The sequence below is a fragment of the Eptesicus fuscus genome, chromosome 6 (assembly GCF_027574615.1).
Source record: "Eptesicus fuscus isolate TK198812 chromosome 6, DD_ASM_mEF_20220401, whole genome shotgun sequence".
Taxonomy (NCBI): domain Eukaryota; kingdom Metazoa; phylum Chordata; class Mammalia; order Chiroptera; family Vespertilionidae; genus Eptesicus; species Eptesicus fuscus.
In genome coordinates, this window is record NC_072478.1 from 32,545,936 (window position 1) to 32,569,471 (window position 23,536).

General features: G+C 38.5%; 1 protein-coding gene across 7 annotated transcripts in view; it reads left to right on the forward strand.

Annotated features, from left to right (window-relative positions):
* The window catches only part of HMBOX1 (homeobox containing 1), a 186,821-nt gene that overhangs the window by 89,282 nt on the left and 74,003 nt on the right, over window positions 1–23,536 (forward strand). For all 7 annotated transcript variants that reach the window (XM_028159373.2, XM_008150753.3, XM_008150752.3 and 4 more), the window contains exon 5: window positions 22,380–22,490. In XM_028159373.2, coding sequence (XP_028015174.1) covers window positions 22,380–22,490 — 111 coding nt within the window. The remainder of the gene's footprint in view (window positions 1–22,379; window positions 22,491–23,536) is intronic.

The following is a 23,536-nucleotide window of genomic DNA, read 5'->3' on the forward strand; positions in this document are numbered from 1 at the left end:
CTAAAGATACGGTCTTTTATGCATTAAGGAATTAATCCTGCTAACTTGGAATTTACTCAGAGATAGATCTTAAAGAATTTTACATTTGTTTCTACAAATACTTGTTTTGTCAGGAAGATGTACTAGATTTAGTAATATGTAGTAACTAACTTTAGTTAGATAAGGAACTGAAGCTTGAACTCACCAAACTAATCAAGCTTGGGGGCCTTGATATCTGAGAGCCCTAGACTTTTTTGAAACAAGAAAGCTTTTAATATCAGCCTGTGTCAGCTTCAGATAAATTAAGCTGTAGCATTTGATCCTTACAGAATTAACTTGAGATATGCAGGGGAAATGTGTTTTTGTTTTTAATCACCTTTATTGAAATAAAAGTTGCATAAGAGTAGAGGTCTCAGGGTTGTATCAAATTTATACAATGGTATGACCATTACCAAAATCAAGATACAGAAAATTTTCAGTATTTCAACAAGTTTCCTTATGCCTCTTTGCAGTCAAATTCCTCTCTCCACAGTTAACCACTGATCTGCATTCTGTCAGTATAGTATGCATTTTCTAGAATGCCATGTGACTGGAATCATACATATATATTCTTTTGTGTCTAACTTTTTTCACATAGCATGATGCTTTGAGATTCATTAGTGTTGTTACATGTATCAGTGGTTTGAAACTTTTAAATGCTGAATTCTGGTCCATTGAATGGACCTAACAAAATTTGTTTATCCATTAGAGACATTTGAATTGTTTTAGCTATTATGAATTAAGCTGTATGAACATTTGCCTACACTTTTGGTGTAGACATATATTTTCATTTCTCATACCCAGGAGTGAGATTTTGAAGTTATTGGTAAGTACATGTTTAACATTTATGAAACTAAGAAACTATTTTCCAAAGTGGCTATACCACTTTCATTCCCATCAGCAATATACGAGATTTCTGTTGCTTTGTATTCTCTTCAGCCCTTGGTATTTGTACTTTTCTTTAAGTTTATCCATTTTAGTGCATATGTAATGGCATCTCACTCTAGTTTTATTTTGCAATTTTCTAATAACTAATTATGTTGAGCATCTTGTTGTGCTCATTTGCTATTCATGTATTTTCTTAGGTGAAATGCCTGTTAAATCTTTTGCCCATTGTTTTTTAATAAGGTTGTTTGCCTTATCATTGATTATAAGAGTTGTATGTATTTTCTGGGTACAAATCCTTAAATATGTTAATATACACATATCTTAGTCTGAGGCTTGCATTTTTATTTTCTTAATATTGTCTTTGAAAGAGCAAATGTTTTTAATTTTGATAAAGTTATATTTATCTTTTTTTTTTCTTTATGGTTCATGCTTTATGTGTACTAAGAAAATTTGCCTAAACAAAGAATTTTTAAGTTTTCTTTTAGAAATTTTCTAGTTTCAGCCCAAACACTTAGGTATGTGAATCATTTCAAGTTAATTTTTGTATATGTGTGAGGTAAAGGTTAGGACGTATTTTTTTCCATGTGGATGTCCAATTGTTGGAGCACCCTTTGTTGAAATGGCAGCAGTGGTCTTTTCCCATTCAATTGCATTGGCACCTTTATAAAAAATCAATTGAATTTGTATGTGTGGGTGTATTCTGGGTTCTCTACTGTGTTCCATTGGTCTTTATGCCTATCCTTATACCAATACAAACTGTAAATTATTGTAGACTTATAGTAAGTCTTGAAATCAGAAAATATAATGTCTCTTAACTTTTCTTTTTCAAGATCACTGTTGATATTCTAGGTTTTTTGCATTAAGATATACATTTAAAATCAACTTCTCAATTTCTACAAAAAAAACATATTTGTAGTGAGATTGTGATTGGGATTATGTTGAATATGTAACTCAATCTAGCGTTAGGAATTGATATGTTAATCATGGTGTGTGTTCCTATCCACACAGATGGTATATCTCTCTATTTAGTTTTCAGTGTATAGGTTTTGCACGTATTTTTTAAAATGTATTTGTATTGATTTCAGAGAGGGAGGGAGAGAGAGATAAAATCATCAATGATGAGAGAGAATCATTGATCGGCTGCCTCCTGCATGCCCCATACTGGGGATCAAGCCCGCAACCCAGGCATGTGCCTTGACTGGGAATCAAACTGTGACCTTCTGGTTCATGGATCAACGCTCAACCACTGAGCCAAGCCAACCGGGCTCTTGCACATATTTTGAATGTATCTCTTAAAATTTTATATTTTTTGTACTATTATATTATACTGTTTTTGACTTCAATTTACAGTTTGTTTTTTGTGTCATAGAATAATTGATTTTGGTAAAGTCACCTTCTATTCTGTAACCTTGCTAAATTCTTTTATTTCTAGAAACTTTTTTGATAAATTCTTAGGGTTTTCTACATGGACAATCATGTTCTTTGTAATAGAGATAATTCTATTTCCTTCTTTTCTTGTGTATGTCTTTTATTTTTCTTGCCTTATTCTACTGACAAGCACTGTGAATATAATGATGAGAGCAGGTATCCTTGCTTTTTTTCTAATCCTAGGGAGCAAATATTTAATCTTTTACAATTAAGTAGGATCTTTGTAGGTTTTTCATAGATGCCCTTTTTCAAGATGCCCTTCAGGAGACATTCCCTTCTATTTCTAGTTTCTGACAATTTTTATCATGAATGGATATTGTACTTGGTCAAATACTTTTTTCTTCATCTATTGAGATGACCACAGGTTTTGTTTTTTAAGTCTTGTTAATATGGTGAATTACATTGATTTACTTTTAAATGTTAAATGAGCCTTGCATTCTGGGAAAAACTCCACTGAATCATCTCTTCTCTTGTATTTCTAGAAGAATTGGTGTAGAATTGATATTATTTTTTCCTTAAATATCTTTATTTTGAGACTGCTTTTTTTTTATTATAGAGAATATCTTACACTTGGTCGTGACTTACTAGGTAGATCTAATCCTGTGGGGCTTGTATCCTGTACTGAGGTAATCCTGTGGGGCTTGTATCCTGTACTGAGGTGAACAGAACAAAATATAAGAGTAGAGATTATTGTGTCTTTACCACCTCAAAATGCTAGCACTTTTCTACATGATTTTACTCTTGGCAGAAATTAGTCTTCTCTTACCAATTGCCTAAAATAGGATTACAAACCACAAACCAAACCGAATTTGCTTTCGATACAGCAATAACTTTTCCCTTGTGCCCTAGTATGCCTGAGTAAAGAAACGTAGTTTTCAAGTACTTGATCTTTGAGATTTTGCTTCCTGTGGTAGTTTTTAAAATACCGATTGACCTATCTCTAAACCTGTTGCCAAGCAGATCCATGAACAACATCTTGGTTTTGAATACATTGATTTTAATATGAATGTCCAATATAACATTGTCCCACGCTTATTGTCATTGTTTCTGATGAGAAACACAGGAAAAGGATTTTAGAAACATTCTAAATGTGATCTTTATGTAATGTTTTGAGACATTTTAAGAACTATAATGTCATTTTCATAAATGTGTTTTTCTGCTTTCACTGTTTTTGACATAAAGATTGTTGATTGTGGCCAAGCCTTTCTATTGCTAAATATTTTTTGGTGTTTTATTTATTATTTTTTTAAATTTACATTTATTGTTGAAAATATTACGGATGTCCCCCTTTTTCCCCTCATTTACCCTCGCTGTTCCCCCTCCCCCCCTTAACCCCTTCAGGCCTACTGTACATTGTCTGTGTTTATGGGTTATGCATATAAGTTCTTTGGTTAATCTCTTCCCACCCCGAACCCCACTTCCCTCTGACCCATCAGTAGATGAGTGGATAAAAAAGATGAGGTACATTTGCACAATGGAATACTATGCAGCTGTAAACATGAAGGGATCTGGAGAGTATTATGCTAAGCGAAATAAGCCAGTCAGAGAAAGACAGGTATCACATGATCTCCCTATATGTGGAATGTAATGAACCAAATAAACTGATGAACAAAATGGATTCAGAGACATGGAAGTATTGCAAATATTTTTGAAGGAAATTTATTACCAGCTTATCTTCATTTTTTTTAGGGCATGCCAAGTGTTTTTGAAATGTGTTAAAAATAATTATTATCATGCATAATAATGTTTAGTAAGAACAATAAACTATTTATTTTTATTTTTATTTTTTTAGTCTGTACTTCAGCTTTATCATTGTGCTAAACACCTACCCAGACAGCATATAGCCCTCTAAGTGAGTTGCAGATAAACCAGTGGCACTGATTTTTACTATTGTGTACCTTGTTAGCTAAGCCTCCCTTTTTGGAAGGTTTTTATTTTTAGCTATAATTTATTTTAACACTTACCAAGTGCTAGTTGCTGTGCTAACTGTTTTATATATTTGAAAGTCAAGTGGTAACTTACTCAGTTATAGATGAGAAAACTGAGACTAATGAGATTCAACTATTTGCCCATAGCTAATTACTGTTTTTCTTGCTGCAAAGCTATTGTTCTTGACATAGCATTTTAGTATATAGAGACAGTATAGTGTAGTAATCAAGAGCATAACTGAGCATTCAAAATGTGATTTCTATCACTTACTAGTTATGTAATTTTCGGCAAGTTACTCGGTGTCTTAAGCCTCACTTTCCTGTTTTGGAAATGAGGATAATATAAACTACTTATCAGGGTTCTTGAGTAAATTAAATGAATTAGTTTATGTAAAGTGTTTGGCATACTGTAAATGCCGTAGAAGTTTTTTAATTATCAGTCTTAATCATTATACTGCTTAATGTTGGGTCAGCAATCATTTTTCCTTTGTCCCTCTCTAAAAATTGACTTTTCTAAAGCTAAGCTTCTTGAGACTGAATATGTTAACTATTATATTTCTACCTTTCCACCATTTAATTTAATAATGGACATTTAAAAAAATATAGCACCCCCATGTTCATAGCAGCATGTTTAAAATAGCTGAAACATGGAAATAACCAAAAGTATCCATTGATGTATGAATGGATAAAGAAAATGTGGTGTCTGTGTGTATATAAGGTATGTGTGTATGTATGTATTTATGTGTGTGTTTATATATGTATATGTCTGTGTGTGTGTGTGTGTGTGTGTGTGTGTGTGTGTGTGTGTGTGTGTATAGTGTGTTTTTCAGCATTAAAAAGAAAGAAATCCTGTCACAACAATTAGGATGGACCTTGAGAGCATTATGTTAAGTGAAATAAGTCAGAAAAAGACAAATACTGTGGGGAAAGGAAGTCTAGGTTATTGATTTGAGATCATTTTTCATTTCTTAACATAGGCATTTGCAACAATAAATTTCCCTCTAAGCACTTCTTGTCATACATTTTTTGTATGTTGTATGTGTGTGTTTTTTAATAATCTCAAAGTATTTTCTAATTTTCCTCATGATTTTTTTCTTTGACACATTGGTTAGAGTTAATTTTCACATATTTGTGGATTTCTCAAAATTCTTCTGTTATTGATTTCTAATTTTATTTCATTGACCTATTTTGTATGATTTAAAAATTATACAGATATTTTTTATGGCCTAACATTTGGTCCACCCTGGAGAATGTTCCACCTACTCTTGAGAATGTGCTCTACTGTTGTTGTTCTATAGAAGTTTGTTAGATTTTAGTGGTTTACTATGTTGTTCAAGTTTTCTGTTTCCTTATTGATCTTCTGTCTTCTTGTTGTGCCTATTATTGAAAATGGAATACTGAATTCTCCAACTGTTACTTTTGTTTTGTTTTGTAAATACGTTCTTATTGATTTTTAGAGAGAGAGGAAGGGAGAGAAATAGAGAGATGGAAACATCTATGAGAAAGGAACATCATCAATTGGCAGCCTCCTGCACGCACCCCTACTGGGGATGGAGCCTGCAACCTGGGCATGTGCCTTAACTTGTAATCGAACCAGAAACCTCTTGGTTCCTGGGTCCATGCTCAACCACTGAGCTACACCAGCTGGGCAGCCAATAGTTACTTTAGAATTGTCTGTTCTCTCTTCAGGTCTGTCAGTTTTTGCTTCATGTATTTTGGGACTCTATTGCTTGGTGCATATACACTGAGTGGCCAGGTTATTATGATCTCTGAATGCATAATAATCTGGCCACTCAGTGTATATCCTATATAATAAAAGGCTAATATGCAAATTGTCCCCTTGACCAGGAGTTCGACCAGCAGGCAGGCCGGCCAACCACCCATGTCCCCTCCCCCTGGCCAGACTGGCCGGACCCCACCCATGCTCGAATTTGTGCACCGGGCCTCTAATACACAGACACACACACACACACACACACACACACACACACACACACACACACACACTGAGTGGCCAGATTATTATGCGTTCAGAGATCATAATAATCTGGACAATCAGTGTATGTTTTCAATGTCTTTCTCAGGAATTGATCCCTTTTTATTGTTCTAAAATGTCCTTTTGTCTCTTGTAACAAATTTTGTCTAACATTACTATAGCCACTGGAGTTTTCATTTGGTTACCATTTATATGATTTTTTTTTTTTTTACTTTGAATCTAAAATGTATCTCTTGTAAACAGTATGCATTTAGATGTTTTTGTTTTTAATTCATTTTGCCAATCTCTGTCTTCTTATTGGATTGCTTAGTCCATTTAAGTGTAATGTAATTATGTTGAGGGAGGATTTACGTCTACCATTTTGTCATTTGTTTTCAGACTTTTTTTTAAATTAAATTTATTAATTAAAGTGCTATTGGTTAATAAAATTATATAGGTTTCAGGTGTACAGTTCTATAGTACATCTATATATTGTGTGTTTACTACCCCAAGTCAAATCTCCTTCCATCACCATTTATTCCTTCTACACCCTCTTTCACCTCCCTCTACACACCCCCTTCCCTCTGGTAATCACCATACTGTTGTCTATGAGGTTTTTATTGGTGGTTGTTATTTGCTTAATCCCTTCACCTTTTTCACCCAGCCCAGCAACCCCTCTCCCCTCTGATACCTGTCAGTCAGTTCATTATCTATGATTCTGTGTCTATTTTGTTTGTTAGTCTATTTTGTTCATTAGATTCCTCATATGAATGAAATCATATAGTACTTGTCTTTCTCTGACTGGATTATTTCACTTAGTATAATGCTCTCCAGGTCCATCCATGCTGTCACAAAGAGTAAGATTTTCCTTTTTTTTTTTTATGACCAAGTAAGTTGTTTTCAGTCGTGTATCTGTCTTGTTCTCCTATTACTTGATTACTTTCTCCTTTTGTGTTTAATAGATAATTTCTGGTATACCAGTTTAAATCCCTTGTTATTTCTTTGCTATATTTTTTTGAATTATTATCTTAGTGGTTTCCCTGGGAATTACCATTAGCATCTTAATTTTAATGATCTAGTTTGGATAAATACAAACTTAATTTCAATAGTATAAAATTTATAGCTTAATTCTCTATCCCCATCTTTGTGCTGTTATTGTCATACAAGAGGTCTGGTACACAAAATTCGTGCACCCACCGGTGTATGATCAAGGCCGGGGAGGGACACAGGAGATTGGCCAGCTGAGGAGGGATCATGGGAGGGCTCCAGGGCATGTCCATTCCATCTCATTCAGTCCCTATCAGCTGGACACCAGCAGCAAGCTAACCTACCAGTCAGAGTGTCTGCCCCCTGGTGATCAATGCACATCATAGCAAGTAGTTAAGCGGCCTTAGCATATCATTAGCATACTAATTGCCCTGCACATGAATCCGTAAGCCAGTAGCTCTTTGCGGGGCCTGGCCGCTTCGCGCCCACTGTCCAGAGGCTCTCCGCGGCCCAGAGGCCCATCTGTGGCTGGGCGCGGAACACTTGCCTCGTTGCCAGGGCGACGATGTAAGCGTCCCTCCCCACTAGCTGCTCCGTGCCCGCTGCCTAGAGGCGCTCCATGGCCAGGGTGGAACACTTGCCTTGTCGCTGTGGCAAGCATTCGCCAGTCCGCTCATGCTGCCTGCTCTCAGCGGCTGCCCCCCTGGGACTGGGGGACTCTGGCAGGGCTGAGAGGACTGGGCGCCGCCATCTTGTGGCTATGGGCGCTGCCATCTTTGTGACAGAGTGATGGTTAATTTGCATATTACCCTTTTATTAGATAGGATTACGCTTTGGTTGGCTGGATGGCCAACTGGACGACTAGATACTTAGTATATTAGGCTTTTATTATATAGGATAAATTACATGCTTATGTATTGTGTGTTCATAAGCTTAGACTTATAATTATTGCATTATACAGTTTTCTTTTAAATCAATAGGAATAAGAGGAATTATTAGAACAAAACACATTTATACTGTCTTTTATATTTACATCTGTAGTTACTATTAGGGTCGCCGAAGGAGGAATGCACAAGACCAAAAGGGGTAAAGAATTTATTTATGAATTTATTAGGTCATCTGGATACCAGATGGGCTGAGCCTCAAAATGGCACCAGCTCCCAGTGACAGGAGTCAGAGGTTTTTAAAGGACTTTTGGCGGGCTTTTTCTGGGCAGAAAATTCTCTGTGCCAGTCTAGAGGGGAGAGATAATGGGCTTAGTAAGTGAAATGTGGTCTCAGCAAAAGGGAATGTCCATTCCAAAATGGCCTGGAAGTCAGTTCCCAGGGAAGGGATATTAATTCAATTGCTCGATCCAATCTAACAGTTACTGGCACTCTTTATTTCTTCATGTGTATTTGAATTACTATTTAGTGTCCTTTTGTTTTAGCTAAAAGAACTCGTTTTCTGGTAGGACAGGTCTGTTGGTATCAGAATCTCTGGTTTTGTTCATCTGGCAATGTCTTAATGTCTTCCATTTTGGAAGGATAGTTTGGTTGGATTAGAGTTCTTGTTTGATGCTCTTGCCTCCCTTTTCCCCAGCACTTTGAATATATCATCCTACTGCCTTCTGGCTTCTTGGTTTCCCATGAGAAAATTGCTGTTAATTTTATTGAACACTAGAGGCCCGGTACACAAAATTCATGCACGGGGTTGTGCATTCCTCAGCCCAGCCTGCATCCTCTCCAATCTGGGACCCCTCGAGGGATGTCCGACTGCCTGTTTAGGCCCTATCCCAGTAGGATCAGGCCTAAACGGGCAGTCAGACATCCCTCTCACAATCCAGGACAGCTGGCTCCCAACTGCTTGCCTGCCTGCCTTCCTGATTGCCCCTAACCGCTTCTGCCTGCCAGCCTGATCACCCCCTAACCACTCCCCTGCCAGCCTGATTGATGCCTAACTGCTCCCCTGCCAGCCTGTTTGCCCCTAACTGCCCTCCCCTGCAGGCCTGGTTCCCCCGCCCAACTGCTCTCCCCTGCAGGCCTGGGTCCCCCCTAACTGCCCTTCCCTGCAGGCCTGGTTGCCCCCAACTTCCCTCCTCTGCCGGCCTCGTCACCCCTAACTGCCCTCCCCTACAGGCTTGATCGCCCCCAACTGTCCTCCTTTGTAGGCATGGTCCCTCCCAACTGCCCTCCCCTGCTGACCATCTTTTGTCCACATGGGGGCAGCCATCTTTGACCACATGGGGGCAGCAATCTTGTGTGTTTGAGTGATGGTAAATTTGCATATTACTCTTTTATTTGGTAGGAAAGAGGCCTGGTGTATGGGTGGGGGCCAGCTGGTTTGCCCTGAAGGGTGTCCTGGATCAGGGTGGGGATTCCCTTGGGGCGTGGGGTGGCCTGGGCGAGGGGCCTGTGGTGGTTTGCAGGCCTGCCACACCCCCCGGGGACCCAGGCAGAGGCCCTGGTATCTGGGATTTATTTATCTTCTATAATTGAAACTTTGTAGCCTTGAGCGGAGCCAAGCCTCCTGCTTGCTCCGTGGCCGCAACTATTTTTGTTGGGATTTATTTATCTTCTATAATTGAAACTTTGTAGCCTTGAGCAGAGGCCAAGGCAGGCCAGGGCTGCGGAAGCTTACCTTCCTCTATCGCTGCGGGCAACACAAGCCTCCTGCTTGCTCTGTGGCTGCAGCCATCTTGGTAGGGTTAATTTGCATCCTTGCTCCTGATTGGCTGGTGGGCGTCTCTTGTGGGTGTAGCAGAGTGATGGTTAATTTGCATATTACTTTTTATTAGATAGAATACCTTGTACATAAAGAATTACTTCTCTTGCTGCTTTCCATTTTTCTCTTTGTCTTTGATTTTCAACCATTATGATGTTGGCGTGGATTCTCTGAGTTTACCCTACATGAAGATTATTGAGCTCCTTGGATGTGTAGATTAATGTTTTTTGTTAAATTAGGAAATTTTTTGGCCATTATTTTTCTGTTTTCTTCACTTTTCTCTCTTTTACTCCTGGGACTCCCATTGTTTGTTTGTTGGTATACATGATGGTGTCCCATTGGTTTTTGAGGCTCTGCTCTATTTTTTCAATCCTTTTTCCCTTCTGTTTTTTGTACTAGATAATTTTACTTGGTCTGTCTTTAAGCTTACTAATTATTTCTTCTGCCAGTTCACATGTGATGTTGACCCTCTTTAGTGAATTTTTCACTTTAATTTATTGTCGTTTTCAATTTCGTGATGATTCTTTCTTATAATTCTTGTCTCTTTATTGATACTGTTTGGTGTGGCTTTTCTCATACTTTCCTTTACTTTTTTGGACATGTTTTCTTTAGTTCGTTGAATATCTTTAAAATAGCTGATTAAATCTTTGTCTTGTAAGTCCAACATCTGTGTTTCTTCAAAGACACTTCTTATTGACTGCTTCTTTTACTATGTATGTCATACTTTCTTGTTTCTTTGCATGGTCTTATTTTCTTTTGTTTTTGAAATGGGGCAGTTTGAATAATATAATGGGGAAATTCTAGAAATCAGATTCTTTCCTACCCCTGGATTTGTTATTATTTCTGTTTATTATTGTTGCTCTTTGTTGTTGTTTTTATTAGTGACTTTCCTGAACTAATTCTGGAAAATCAGTAGTCTTTGTGGTGTATGGCTACTGATGTCTTTTATATATATATATATATTATTGATTTCGAAGAGGAAGGGAGAGGAAGAGAGAGATAGAAACTTCAATGATGAGACAGAATCATTGATCGGCTGCCTCCTGCACACCCCGCACTGGGGATTGAGCCCACAACCTGAGCATGTGCCCTTGACCAGAATCAATACTGGGACCCTTCAATCCACAGCCTGACAGTCTATCCACTGAGCCACACCAGCTAGGGCTGATGTCCTTTTATTGTTGGCTTAGTGACCAGCTAGTTATTAAACAAAGATTTCCTTAAATGCCTGGAACCAAAAACTTTCCCAGATTTTCTGTATGTGTATTAGGGCATGCCTTTAATGCTCAGGAGGGCAGTTAATAATTCTGCCTTAGCCTTCACATTCTGTTTTCACTGTTTCTCAAGACTTAACTAACTAGAGGTAAGAGCGTAGAGCTTTCACAGATTTTTATTGTGCATGCGTATTGCCCTGGTCATATACATAGATCTAAGCATGTGCACAGCCCTCCCATGGGCCTGGCCTTCTAGATTCTTAGAAATATGAAGAGCTTTTCAAAAACCCTCATAGACTAATCTCATTCCTCAGCTTTTAAAATACTTTGATCAGCTTCTTATTTGCCTCAATTGTTATCATCACCTCAGGCACCTGCAGTGGTAAATGATTGCCACTGGTCATTTTTAACAGACCACCTCCCTCCTTTGATTCTCCTAGGAAAAATATTGTTCACACTGAATGAGGTCTGAATCCGGTGAAATAAGGACAGGTCTTGTAAAGGGGGATTTTTCAGAGAATCCACAGACAGGTCAAATAATGACAGTTCTCTTAGAATGATGTTTTGGGGAACTCCACACCTGTTATACCCCCTCTAGTGGCTATGAGGACACTCCTGGTTTTCACTGTGATTGCAGGGATGTTGATTTTCAAGTCTGCTCTGATGATAGGATGAGGGGAGTGGGTGTAGGTCAAGTTCAAAATGTCATAAAGCTGTTCTTACTAAATTTCAGTTTAAAACAAAAAGGCACACCTTGGCTTGTTACAAGCCTTTGGTTAATTTCCAGAGTTATGAAAAAGTTGATTCTGACCATTTTTGCCAGCACTTTTATAGTAGAGCAGTTTTTACTCTCATTGCTTTTATGGAGTACTGATTTTTCAGAGCTCCTTACATTACTATTTTCACTGACATCACTCCAATTTAATAGATTTTGAAGTAAAGTCTAACCCATAAAAATTTCTATTGTAAAGTTGTCCTCAAAGTATAAACATGGAAGACAAATAAAAGCATACAAGAACTGGGGAATATAGCGTCAATAAACCCGGGCAGTCATACACTGCTTAACAACTACAATTCATTCTGAAAAATACATCATTAGGCAATTTCATTGTTGTGCAAACATCATAGAAACCTCGATGGTATAGCATACTATATACCTATGCTATATGGTATATCATAGTTGTATATGCAGTCTGTCATTGATTAAAACGTTATTATGTGGTACATGCCTATACTGATTAAAAACTGCTTGATGAAGAAATCTTACCAATCAAAAATAAAATTGAAAATATAGAATTTACTAGGTGTACCGGTTAATAATGGCGGATTTTATAATTAAAGAAAACACGATAATTTCAAAAGAAACATCAAAAGTGCTTTATTCGAAGTAATGTCCATTGCTAGCTACACATTCCCCCCATCTTTCAGGTAATTTGTGGATACCGTCCCAATAGAACTTTCCTTGTTTTGAGGCAAACCATTCAGAGACCCAATTTTCCACTTCTTTGTACATTTCGAAGTGCTGCTCAGAAGTTCATGTGCTATTGATTGGAACAAGTGGTAATCTGAAGGAGCAAGATCTGGTGAATACAGTGGGTGGGTTAATACTTCCCAGGCAAGATCTTCTGACATGTCTTTAACTGGTTTAGAAGTGTGTGATGGTGCAACATCATGAAGCAAAATTACTTTGCCATGTCTTCTGGCACATTCTGGTTGTTTCATGATCAAAGCGTGGTTCAATTTGATTATTTATTGTTGGTAGCGATCAGTACTAATAGTTTCACCTGGTTTTAGAAGCTCATAATACACCGCACCTTCCTGATCCCACCAAACGCAGAGCATTGTATTCTTTCCGAAGTGATTTGGCCTTGCAGTTGATGTTGGTGGTTGACCTGGATCAACCCATGATTTTGTGTATTTGGGATTCTCAAAATAAATCCACTTTTTATCGCCAGTCACAATTTGATGCAAAAAAGACTTTCATGCTGTTGAAGCAACATTTTACTGATGACTTTTCGGTTTTCCATTTGTCTTTCGTTCAGTTAATGTGACACCCATTTTCCTTCCTTTAAAATCTTTCTCGTTGCTTGTAAACAATCGGGAATTGTTTGTTGAGCAACGTTTAACCTTTTGCACTCGGATGTCGAGTGTGACTCAACACGGTTAGCATTAAAATAAAGGAATCGAGAAAAAAGCAAGCGAGTGCAAAGGGTTAATTTTTCTGCAAGTTGTTTTTTTAGTTTGACATGCATCTTCACCCAATAATACTTGTAATTGTTGGTCTTCAAACTTTTTCGGTTGACCTGGACGTTCTTTGTCTTTCACATCGAAATCATTACTTTTAAAGCGTTTAAACCAGATTCTCAAATATCTTGAGATGGAGCATGTTCACCATAAGCTTCCCGAAGTATTAAGCAGCACTTTTCTTCAAAATTAAAGTAATGAAGTAAAACTTCCTGCAAATGCTCTTTTTTTGGCATGATATCTGACATTTTTCCCACATAAAAATATCTATGATGTTAACACTGTCAGAAAATTTGGCATATGAAGTTTTGAAGCTTGCTGTCAATACAACAAAATAGTATACATATCAAATCATATATATATCAACATATGTGTAACTCCATCTATTGAAAAAATCTGCATTATTAACTGGTACACATAGTAGGCATTAACTTGGGATAAAAGGCACCTTCTAGGGAGCATGAAAATAATTTATATCTTTATTTGAACAACAGTCACATGTGTATACATATGTCAAAACTCCTTAAATTATCCATTTAAAGAGTAGTGCAATTCACTATATGCAAAATATGCCTCAAAAACAAAAATACAGAGCTTAGGAATTGGAATTATGAATTATGAACAGAATGTAAATGTTGGCCATGTAAAAATATCTTCCAAATATCAGGAGTTGAATGTGAAGGCTGGGAAGGGAGATGGAGAAGGTAGTCTATGTATGTGTGTTAGTTTCTATTGCAACATAAAATTTACACCAGATCTTAGCAACTTGAAACCTAACTCTTCATTATCTCACTCAGTTTCTATGGGTCAGGAATCCAGGAGCAGCACCACGCATTCATGGTGTCTCAAGAGGTTGCAGTCATCGTTAGGCTTAACTAAGGCTAGAGAACTCACTTCCAAGATGGCTCCCTTGCATAGCTGTTAGAATGCCTCATTTCTTTGCCACATGGATTTCTCCATAGGTCTAACTGAGTGGTCTTACAACGTGGCAGCTAGCTTGCCTCAGAACCAACTATCTCAGAGAACGAGTGAGGCAGAAATTGTAATGTTTTTCATGACCTAATCCCAGAAGTCAGACTATCATTTCTGCTATACTCTACTTGTTGTAGAGACCAACCCTGAAGTAGTGTTGGAGGAGATTGCACAAAGGTAGAATGACCAAGAGGATCATTAGGGGTCATCTTGAAGGCTGGCTACCATAGTGTGCTAATTTCTCATTTTTTAGCCAGGAGTCATCAGAAACTGCCCACAAGTTAGACAATAATGCTTCTAACCTCCTAATGTTCTTATATAATTCTTTTTCCTTGCTTTAGTGTACTCTTCTAGTAACCTCAATCTTTCATTTCACTCTAGTTTATTTTAAATATTTTTTTCTTGAGTTAAAATCAGATCAAACTAAATTTAATGCTTTTAATTTTAAAGTTCTGTCTATAGTATCTCATTTTAGTAATTATTTCTACCTATTCTATGTTTACTTTTATGCTTGGAGTGATTTTATGATGGGTGTAGTTATTTCTAAGTGGTAAGGTTTTAGATGGGTTTTTAAAGTTAGCTTTACTCTGAATTTTTCTACTTTGAATTGCTTAGAATTCCTTTTTATAATACACATGTATTGTGTTTACAAAGAGAAAATCAGACTTTCAAAATAAGTTTTATAATACTTACCTATGGTGAGAATGTCTCATGACTATGGGTTAGAGATTATAAAATTTTGGTATAACCTATGGGGGAAAGTCTGGTAGTACCGATAACAAACTAATGGTATGAATTAAAAATTCTATTCCTGTGAATCACCCCAAAGTATTTATTCATATGCACAAAGATATGCATAGAATGTTCATTGCATCATCATTTATAATAGTAAAACATTAGCAACAACTGTAATGTCCAATAATAAATAAATATTTAAGTGGGTTATTGTATAGAATACCATGTAGCCATTAGAATGATGAAGATTTATAATGTACTACTTGAGAAAATTCCAAGACATTATGTAAGAAATGCAAGTTATTTATTATGTAGAGAATAACTCTAAATTTGTGTTTAAAAAACAACTAGGTGTGTGTATGTGTACACATGTTTATGTATTAAATGCATAGGAAAGAGTCTGGAAGGATTCACATCAAATAAACAAGAATACCTTTACATAAGAGAATAAGAGAAGGGTTGGGGATGAAGACCTTTTTTATTTTCTCCATCTGCAGGTTTGTGAGTTATTTTTGTCGCGAATGCATGCATGTGTTTTAACTTAACAATTGTGGGAGGAAAATTGTAGAGATGGCTGCATTTCTCAAGTAGAAAATTGCTTGAGGAAGCACCTTTCACTTTTTCAACTGTAAAATGATCTTCCAATTAAAAAGGAAGAATTTTGCATCTTAAATGGTTCCAATTGTCCAAACAAAAGAGACTGAGATTACAAGCTGCAGGAATGAGAATTGGAGAAAATATGAAGAGAATTTTAGGAAGGGAAACTTTGGATTTAGTAAGCATTTAAGAGTTGGGGGAAAGAGTAGAGTAGAAGATAAAATTGAGATGGGGGACACTGGAAGAAGAGCAGGTTAAAAGGAAGAGGATAATGAGTTAAGTTTACGGTGTTAAAGACTTGTGGGAAATTCTCATGAAGTTAACTAGCAAATGGTTTCAAAAAACGGTCTGGTGCTCTGACATTTAGATAATATTTTAAACAATGATTGTTGATAGTTGAGATGACCAAGAAAGGGTGTATAGAGAGAAGATGCTTAAAGATATAAACCTAGGAACACTTAACATGTAAGGAGCTAGCAAATAATTCCTTAAATTGTATTGGAGAGTTGTACCCAGCATTCCAAGGGTGAAGATGATGTGAGTGGTCATTAAGTAGTGTCACATTCCACAGGAAGTGGAAGGAAGAGGATACATTTTAATGTGTACTATTAGAGACTTTGACAAGAATGGGTAGTGGTGGAGAGCCCTCTAGTGGAAGGGAGCATGGCATTTGAGGAACTAGAAGAAGCCTGATAGAGCTGAAGCTCAGAAAAGAATCTGAATACGGCTGGCAAAAGGCTTTTTTGGCCTTTGAGTCCAATGTGATCAATTTCTTATTGGAAATAAATTAATCAGAGGTTAGTTTTAGTCTCAATATATGAAGGTTATATGTAAATTTTTCTTCTGCCTGTGAAAGTTTAGAAAAGAGGCTTTGTGAGGAGTTAAAACTTGAGGAGAATATTTTTTTCAGGAGTGAGAAGTAAGAGGAGAGTTAGGGAAACATTTTTCCCAAGGAGAAATACAGAAACTGATAGTAAAGAGAAGCTGCAAGGCCTTTTGTGACACCAAGCTCACCTGAAGTTCCAAAGGCACCGAGGAGCCCCAGAAGGATGAGTTAGAGAACTTGACCTATCAGTAAGCTGCTAACCAAGAAAAATCATTGGAAAAATATGTTGTTGTACATATTTAATTTTCATAACACTTCTAGAAAAACTACCTGCTTTATTACTTCATTTTCTGTATTTATTATATGAGAACAGGTTAAATTTACAGTGAAGAAGTTCTTTTTTATTTCCTCACACACAAAAGACTAGACAAAGGGATATTCTTTATTACCTTCTCTCCATTTGTTTTATTAAATTAATAATTATGCATAGAGAAAATCATGCAGCAACATATATTAACAGATAACGTTGTTTACCTCTGAGTGGAACTGTTGAGGAAAGGCTGAAATTACTTTTTTTTGTTACTTCTTTGTTGTTTAACTTAATTGCAGTATTTCTAAAACAACCAGTAAAGTATGCTGTGTTTATAAGGGAAGCCTAAATATAAAATAAATTAAAAAATATTTGTAGAATGATTAAAAACGTAATATAGAGGTTTACAGTGTAGGAAGTGTGCCACTCTATTTTTGGCTATATATATGTTTCCATTACTATACAAGACAGAAAGAAGATTATGTAAATATAGATATATTTATAAAACTATATACCTTTTTATTTATATCATGGGCATCTTGATACATATTCACTTTATTTTCTAAATACTGCATAGAATTTTAAAATCTTTTGTCGGGAATCTTTTTTTAAATTGAAATATATACAGAGAAAAGTGTCTGTCTAGCTTAGTGACTTTTATAAAGTGAAGACATGCATATAACCACCATCCAGATCCAGATCAAGAATTGTGCTGATCACTATATAAGCTTTCCTCACACTACCTCCCAGTAATGAACCTGCTTACTCCTAGTTTTAGGTAGCCATTCATATAGATAACTAGGGGCCCAGTGCATGAATTCGTGCACCTTGAAAGGAACTGTGGGCTTCGAGGCTGCGGTGGGCACAGGGGCTGGTCTTGGCCTATTCTCCATGCCCCCGCCCGGCCCCTCTCACCGCGGCCCCCGATCCCTGGTCCCCTGTCTGCTGGCAGCCCAGCTCCTGCCACCGCTGCTCCCACACACTGATGGTGCTAGCTCCACTCCCACCCACTGATGGCATGGAGTGATTGGGGCTGGTGCCAGCAGCAGGTGTGAGCAGGGTCGGCGCTGTCAGTGGGTGTGAGCAGCAGCTGCTGCCCTGATCACCCCTCAGGAGCAGGGGGAGGTGGAGAAGCCCTCGGGGGCAATTGGGGCCGGCAGCTGCCACTCACACCTGCTAATGGCACCGAGCAATCGGGACTGGCGCCAGGCACTGGCAGCAGGTGCGAGCAGCGGCTCCAGCACCAGCTGTGGGTGCAAGTGGGACTAGCACTGGCAGTGGGTATGAGTGGGGCCGTCACTGGCAGCTGGTGCAAGCAGCGGTTTCAGTGCTGGCAGCAGGTGTGAGCGCTGGAGGAAAGAATTTTCAGTAACCACCAGAGGCTTGCCCCTATGACAGAGACCAGCGCCCTGCCTTAGACTGGCGCTCCCGCTTACCTTCTCCACCATCGTGCTGCGGCTGACACCCACCATGTTCCGTGCACACCCACTGATGGTCAGCACCTGTCATAGCGACCAGTTGTTCAGTTGTTTGGTTCCACTGTTCGGTCTATTTGCATATTAGGGTTTTATATATATAGATTGTGTCTCTTTTAGTTTTATATAAGTTGAATCATACAGCTGTGTCTAGCTTTTTTATGTGTGTCTGATGGTTTTTGGACGACATTGTTTTTGTGGGATTTATCCATGTGGTTGCGTATTGCATTAGTTTGTCCTTTTTCTATTTGTATAGTAGTCTATAGTAGAATGCATAAGTACCACAATTATGCATTTTCCTTTTGATGGGTGTTTGAGTTGGTTCAAATTGGGGACTATAAGCCTTTTTGTACATGTCTTTTGAACACATCGCTATTGAGCATATACACATTTCTGTGTGCTATATACTGAGGAAAGAAACTGCTAGGTTTCCCTGGCCGGTATGGCTCAGTTGGTTGGATCATCATCAAATACCTCAAAAGGTGGGTTTGATTTCTGGTCAAGGCACATACCCAAGTTTTGGGTTCAATCCCCAGTTGGGATGTGTGCAGGAAGAAACAAATCTACAATCAATTTTAAAGAAGAGGCAAAAGCCCTAGCTGGTTTCTTCAGTGCTTAGAGCATCAGCCCACTGACTGAAGGGTTGCAGGTTCAATTCCAGTCAAAGGTATATCCCTTAGTTGCAGGCTCAATCCCTGGCCCTGGTTGGGGCACATGCAGGAGGCAACCAGTCAATGTTTTTCTCTCTCTCTCTGTCTCTTACACACTCTCTAAAAAAATAAAATCAATGGAAAAAATATGCTTGCATGAGGAAAAAAAGAAATTGCTAGGTCATATGGTATGCATATGGTCAACTTTAGTAGATACTGCCCCATTGTTTCCCAAATGACCCTGACATTTTACCCTCCTGCCAGCAGTATGAGAGTTCCATATACTCTGTGTCCTTGCCAAAACTTGGTATTGATGGCTTTTTTTTTTTCTTTTTTCTTTTGGTTGGTTTTGTTTTTTGGTTGTTGTTTGTTTTTGGTGACTGATTTAGAACATTACTTTAAAAGTCTGCCCAGTCTTTTATTACGTGAGTATACCATAATTTAACTAATCTTTTGATGGGCTTTTGCCTTCTTCCTTCACTACCTGGACAGCGCTAAAATCTAGTGGGCTCAGTGTTTGTTCTGTATGATCTGATTGTGTGAGGGAGATCCAATACTGAAAGTAACAGAACTGATATAGTCTATTTTTTCTTAAAAAATTTTTCCTCAAATTCTCTTTGTTTTGAGTAGTGTGGTACTGATGTGAAGAATCCACATAAAAATGTTTTATTTTGTTGACATGAAAATCAATTTTGATTTCATGGTGGAAAACGGTTTTCTTCACTCTTTAAAAGTAATGTAATATCTGAATCTGGATTTGTGGTAAAGGCATTGCTAAAGACAGCCAACGTTAAATAATTTGCATTCTCTTAGAACAATCATAGAGTGCTAGCTGCCAGCACCTGCTTCACATAGATCGTCAATCCATTGGAAAACCGCTGTGTGAATTATTTGAGAATGTAATCACTTAGGTTTTGGAAAACTGAATTTCACCCTTTGGAAATGAAAGGTGGTTCCAATCAGAGAACCTTGCTTCACAGCCCAACTTGTCTTTTAACCAAGTTTCCCTCCCCCATTTCCGTAAGTTTTCTTCTAACATAGGTTTTTAAAAGTATGAAACTCTAGGGGCTTGCTTTTAATGAGTTAAATAAAATCACCAGGCCTTCTGCTTCTCATGTTAGGGGGTGTGATTATCCTATCTAATAAAAGAGTAATATGCAAATTAACCATCACTCTGCTACACCTACAAGCCACGCCCACCAACAATCAGGAGAGAATATGCAAATAAACCCAACCAAGATGGCTACGGCCACAGAGAGCAGGAGGGAGGCTTGGGTTTCCCTGGCAATGGAGGAAGCCAAGCTTTCCGCATACCCTGGCCAGCCCAGGCCTCCACTCAAGGCTACAAAGTTTCAATGATAGAAGATACATAAATCCAAATAGAAATGGCAGCAGCCACAGAGCTGGAAAGAGCAGGAGGCTCGGGTTGCCCCTGGCAATAGAGGAAGCCAAGCTTTCCGCATACCCTGGCCAGCCCAGGCCTCCGCTTAAGGCTACAAAGTTTCAATTATAGAAGATACATAAACCCCAACAGAAATGGCTGCCACCATGGAGCAAGCAGAAGGCTTGGCTCCGCTCCAGGCTACAAAGTTTTAATTGTAGAAGATAAATAAACTCCAGATACCAGGGCCTCTGCTTGGGTCGCCGGGGGGCATGGCAGGCCTGCAAACCACCACAGGCCCCTTGCCCAGGCTGCCCCACACCCCAAGGGAACCCCCACCTTGATCTGGGACACCCTTCATGGCAAACCAGCTGGCCCCACCCGTGCACCAGGCCTCTATCCTATGTAATAAAAGAATAATATGCAGATTGACCATCACTCCAACACACAAAATGGCTGCCCCCATGTGGACACAAGATGGCCATCAGGGGATGGCAGTTGGGAGGGACCAGGCGTGCAAGGGAGGGCAGTTGTGGGCGATCAGGCTAGCAGGGGAGGGCAGTTGGGAGGGACCAGGCAGGCAAGGGAGGGCAGTTGGGGGCAATCAAGCCTGCAGGGGAGGGCAGTTAGGGTTGACTAAGCTGGCAGAGGAGGGAAGTTGGGAGCAACCAGGCCTGCAGGGAAGGGCAGTTGGGAGGGACCCAGGCCTGCAGGGGAGAGCAGTTGGGAGGGACCAGGCCTGCAGGGGAGGGCAGTTAGGGGCAAACAAGCTGGCAGGGGAGCAGTTAGGCATCAATCAGGCTGGCAGAGGAGTGGTTAAGGCTGGCAGGCAGAAGCGGTTAGGGGCAATCAGGAAGGCAGGCAAGCGAGCAGTTTGGAGCCAGCAGTCCTGGATTGTGAGAGGGATGTCCGACTGTCGAGGGGTCCCAGATTGGAGAGGGTGCAGGCTGGGCTGAGGGACACTCCCCCCCCCCCAATGCATGAATTTTGTGCACTGGGCCTCTAGTTTCATGATAACCACTCTTCCTGTTGTGCATTATAGCTTTAAACAGGTTGTCACAGGTGGTATTCAGTACTATCCAGTTACCATAAGTAATTCCTTGGGAGAGTTAAGATACTGTTAGCCCTCTCTGATAGCTGACTGGTCCTTTTGAAAGTGCCTTATGGACATATAAGACAGTTTCATCTTTCCTATTATTCTTTGCCTTGCCAGTTGTATGTTAAATTACTCATTTTGGAAATAGCTATAATGACCAGAAGGAGCAAGCGATTCTCATACTAGTCAGTTTTAGACATGCTTTTTTACTTTCACATGTGGAGGTTTTCCCCATTTCTAATTAATTGCTGTCAAGAGCTTCTTACTTATAGCTGAAAACTACTGCTTTATATTCTGTTCAGTTTTTTGAAAAGTCTGTGTTAGAAGACTGTCTTTACCACTTGAGATTTCTTAAGAGGTCATATTGCAGCAGAAGTCTAAAAGTCTTCCAATTCTTAGTTATCTGTACTAATGGTAACGAATCTGAAATGCCTAAATGAATTAATAAATAAGCCAGAAACTTTATTGAAGAGAGTATTTTCAATGACCTCTTTTTTCCCCAGCCCCTAACTCTTTTATCAGTATCAGTAATTAGTAGCAAAACTTGATTTTTTTTTCTTCTCAATATCTATTAAAAGTCCTAATATTCTAAACCAGGATTGGGGTGGAGGTGGTGGTGGTTGGAGGAGCACAAATCTAATCAATCTCTGATAAATAACTATTACTTAGGAATCTCTTAATGAATGTCATATTTATCGACCAGGTTAAGAGATTGATTTTAGAGACCACTTTCAAATCTTGGTTAATAAAATGCTGACCTCTAGTAGATAATTCTGAATATATCCTAGCACGTTTAGCCAGCTTTTACCAAGAAGCCCAATATAAGAGTTGTTCAAATTGCAGCTTTCTTATAAAGAAGAGAATAAAGAACCAGTAACCTAGAACCAAGAGACCCCTCTTTAAGTTCCCTGCAACTTCATTACTTGCAACAGCTGTTTCTCTTTCTACATAGGTATCAGTCAGAGCCGGATCTCTCACTGGCTGTTGCAGCAGGGATCAGACCTGAGTGAGCAGAAGAAAAGGGCATTTTACCGATGGTATCAACTTGAGAAGACAAACCCTGGTAAATATCATTTTCTTTTTTTCATTGCATATGAAATGAGACATATGTAATTAATTGAATCCATGTGCTGCCCTGTCTTTATTGAATCCATGTATGTGCTCCCCTGTCTTCACCATGGTAGTTTCAGACTTTACTGTTTTTCTTTTAAGACAAAGAACACCCTTAACTGCAAAACCTAAGCCCTATTGTACCAATTTTTAATTTAGTGTCTAATATCATCTAAGGTTTGTTTGATATTTCTAACCAGAGTTTGAAAGAAAAGTCATGGTTGTCAGTGGGCCATTTTCTTTTTCTCAACTATAGGTACACATAAGATTCCATGTCTAGTTTTTTTTTTAAATCTTGTTTTAGTTAGTAGTATAAACTTATACTTTCATTTACTCCATGCTATACCTTATCCAATGATCTCTGCTAGTGGTTTTCTATTTCTGATTCTAATTACCTGGGTGGTAAGTGTGTCTTTGGACTTAGGGGGAAGCTGTCCAGATGACTTTGGGAGCAGCAATAGATTGGAAAGTAGAATAAAATCTTAAGGAAAAAGATCACAGAAACCTTTGTGTCTGAGGTTGCCAGGGATAGGCAAATTCTAGTACAGGATACTTTTAACAAGTGGTATATGAAGTAAAACCTGAAGTTGTGTGACAGACTGTCTCAATCTACACATAACACAGACTGATGGCAGTGAGCCCAATCTTCAAGTTGACCTTGTGATTTAACTGTCTTATGTAATATTACAGCATTAAAGCCTTTGCTCACAGACTGAATTACCAGTTGTAATATTGCATATTGAAGACTCTTAGCTAATAATAGCATTGGCCCTGAGGCAGAAATAAAGAATGTTATAGAGACATATTTTTCTGTGTCTGTGGTAAGATATTTTTCAGAGATCGCATTCTTGACCTGAAAAACTCAGGCAGGCCAAAACAGAAGAGACCATATTAACCTCTCTGCAGTGAATTTTTAATCTACCTGACCCCCAGTTTCTATTTTGAAATGTTTCAATGTACAGAAAAGTTGAAAGACCAACACAGTGAATATCTGTTCAC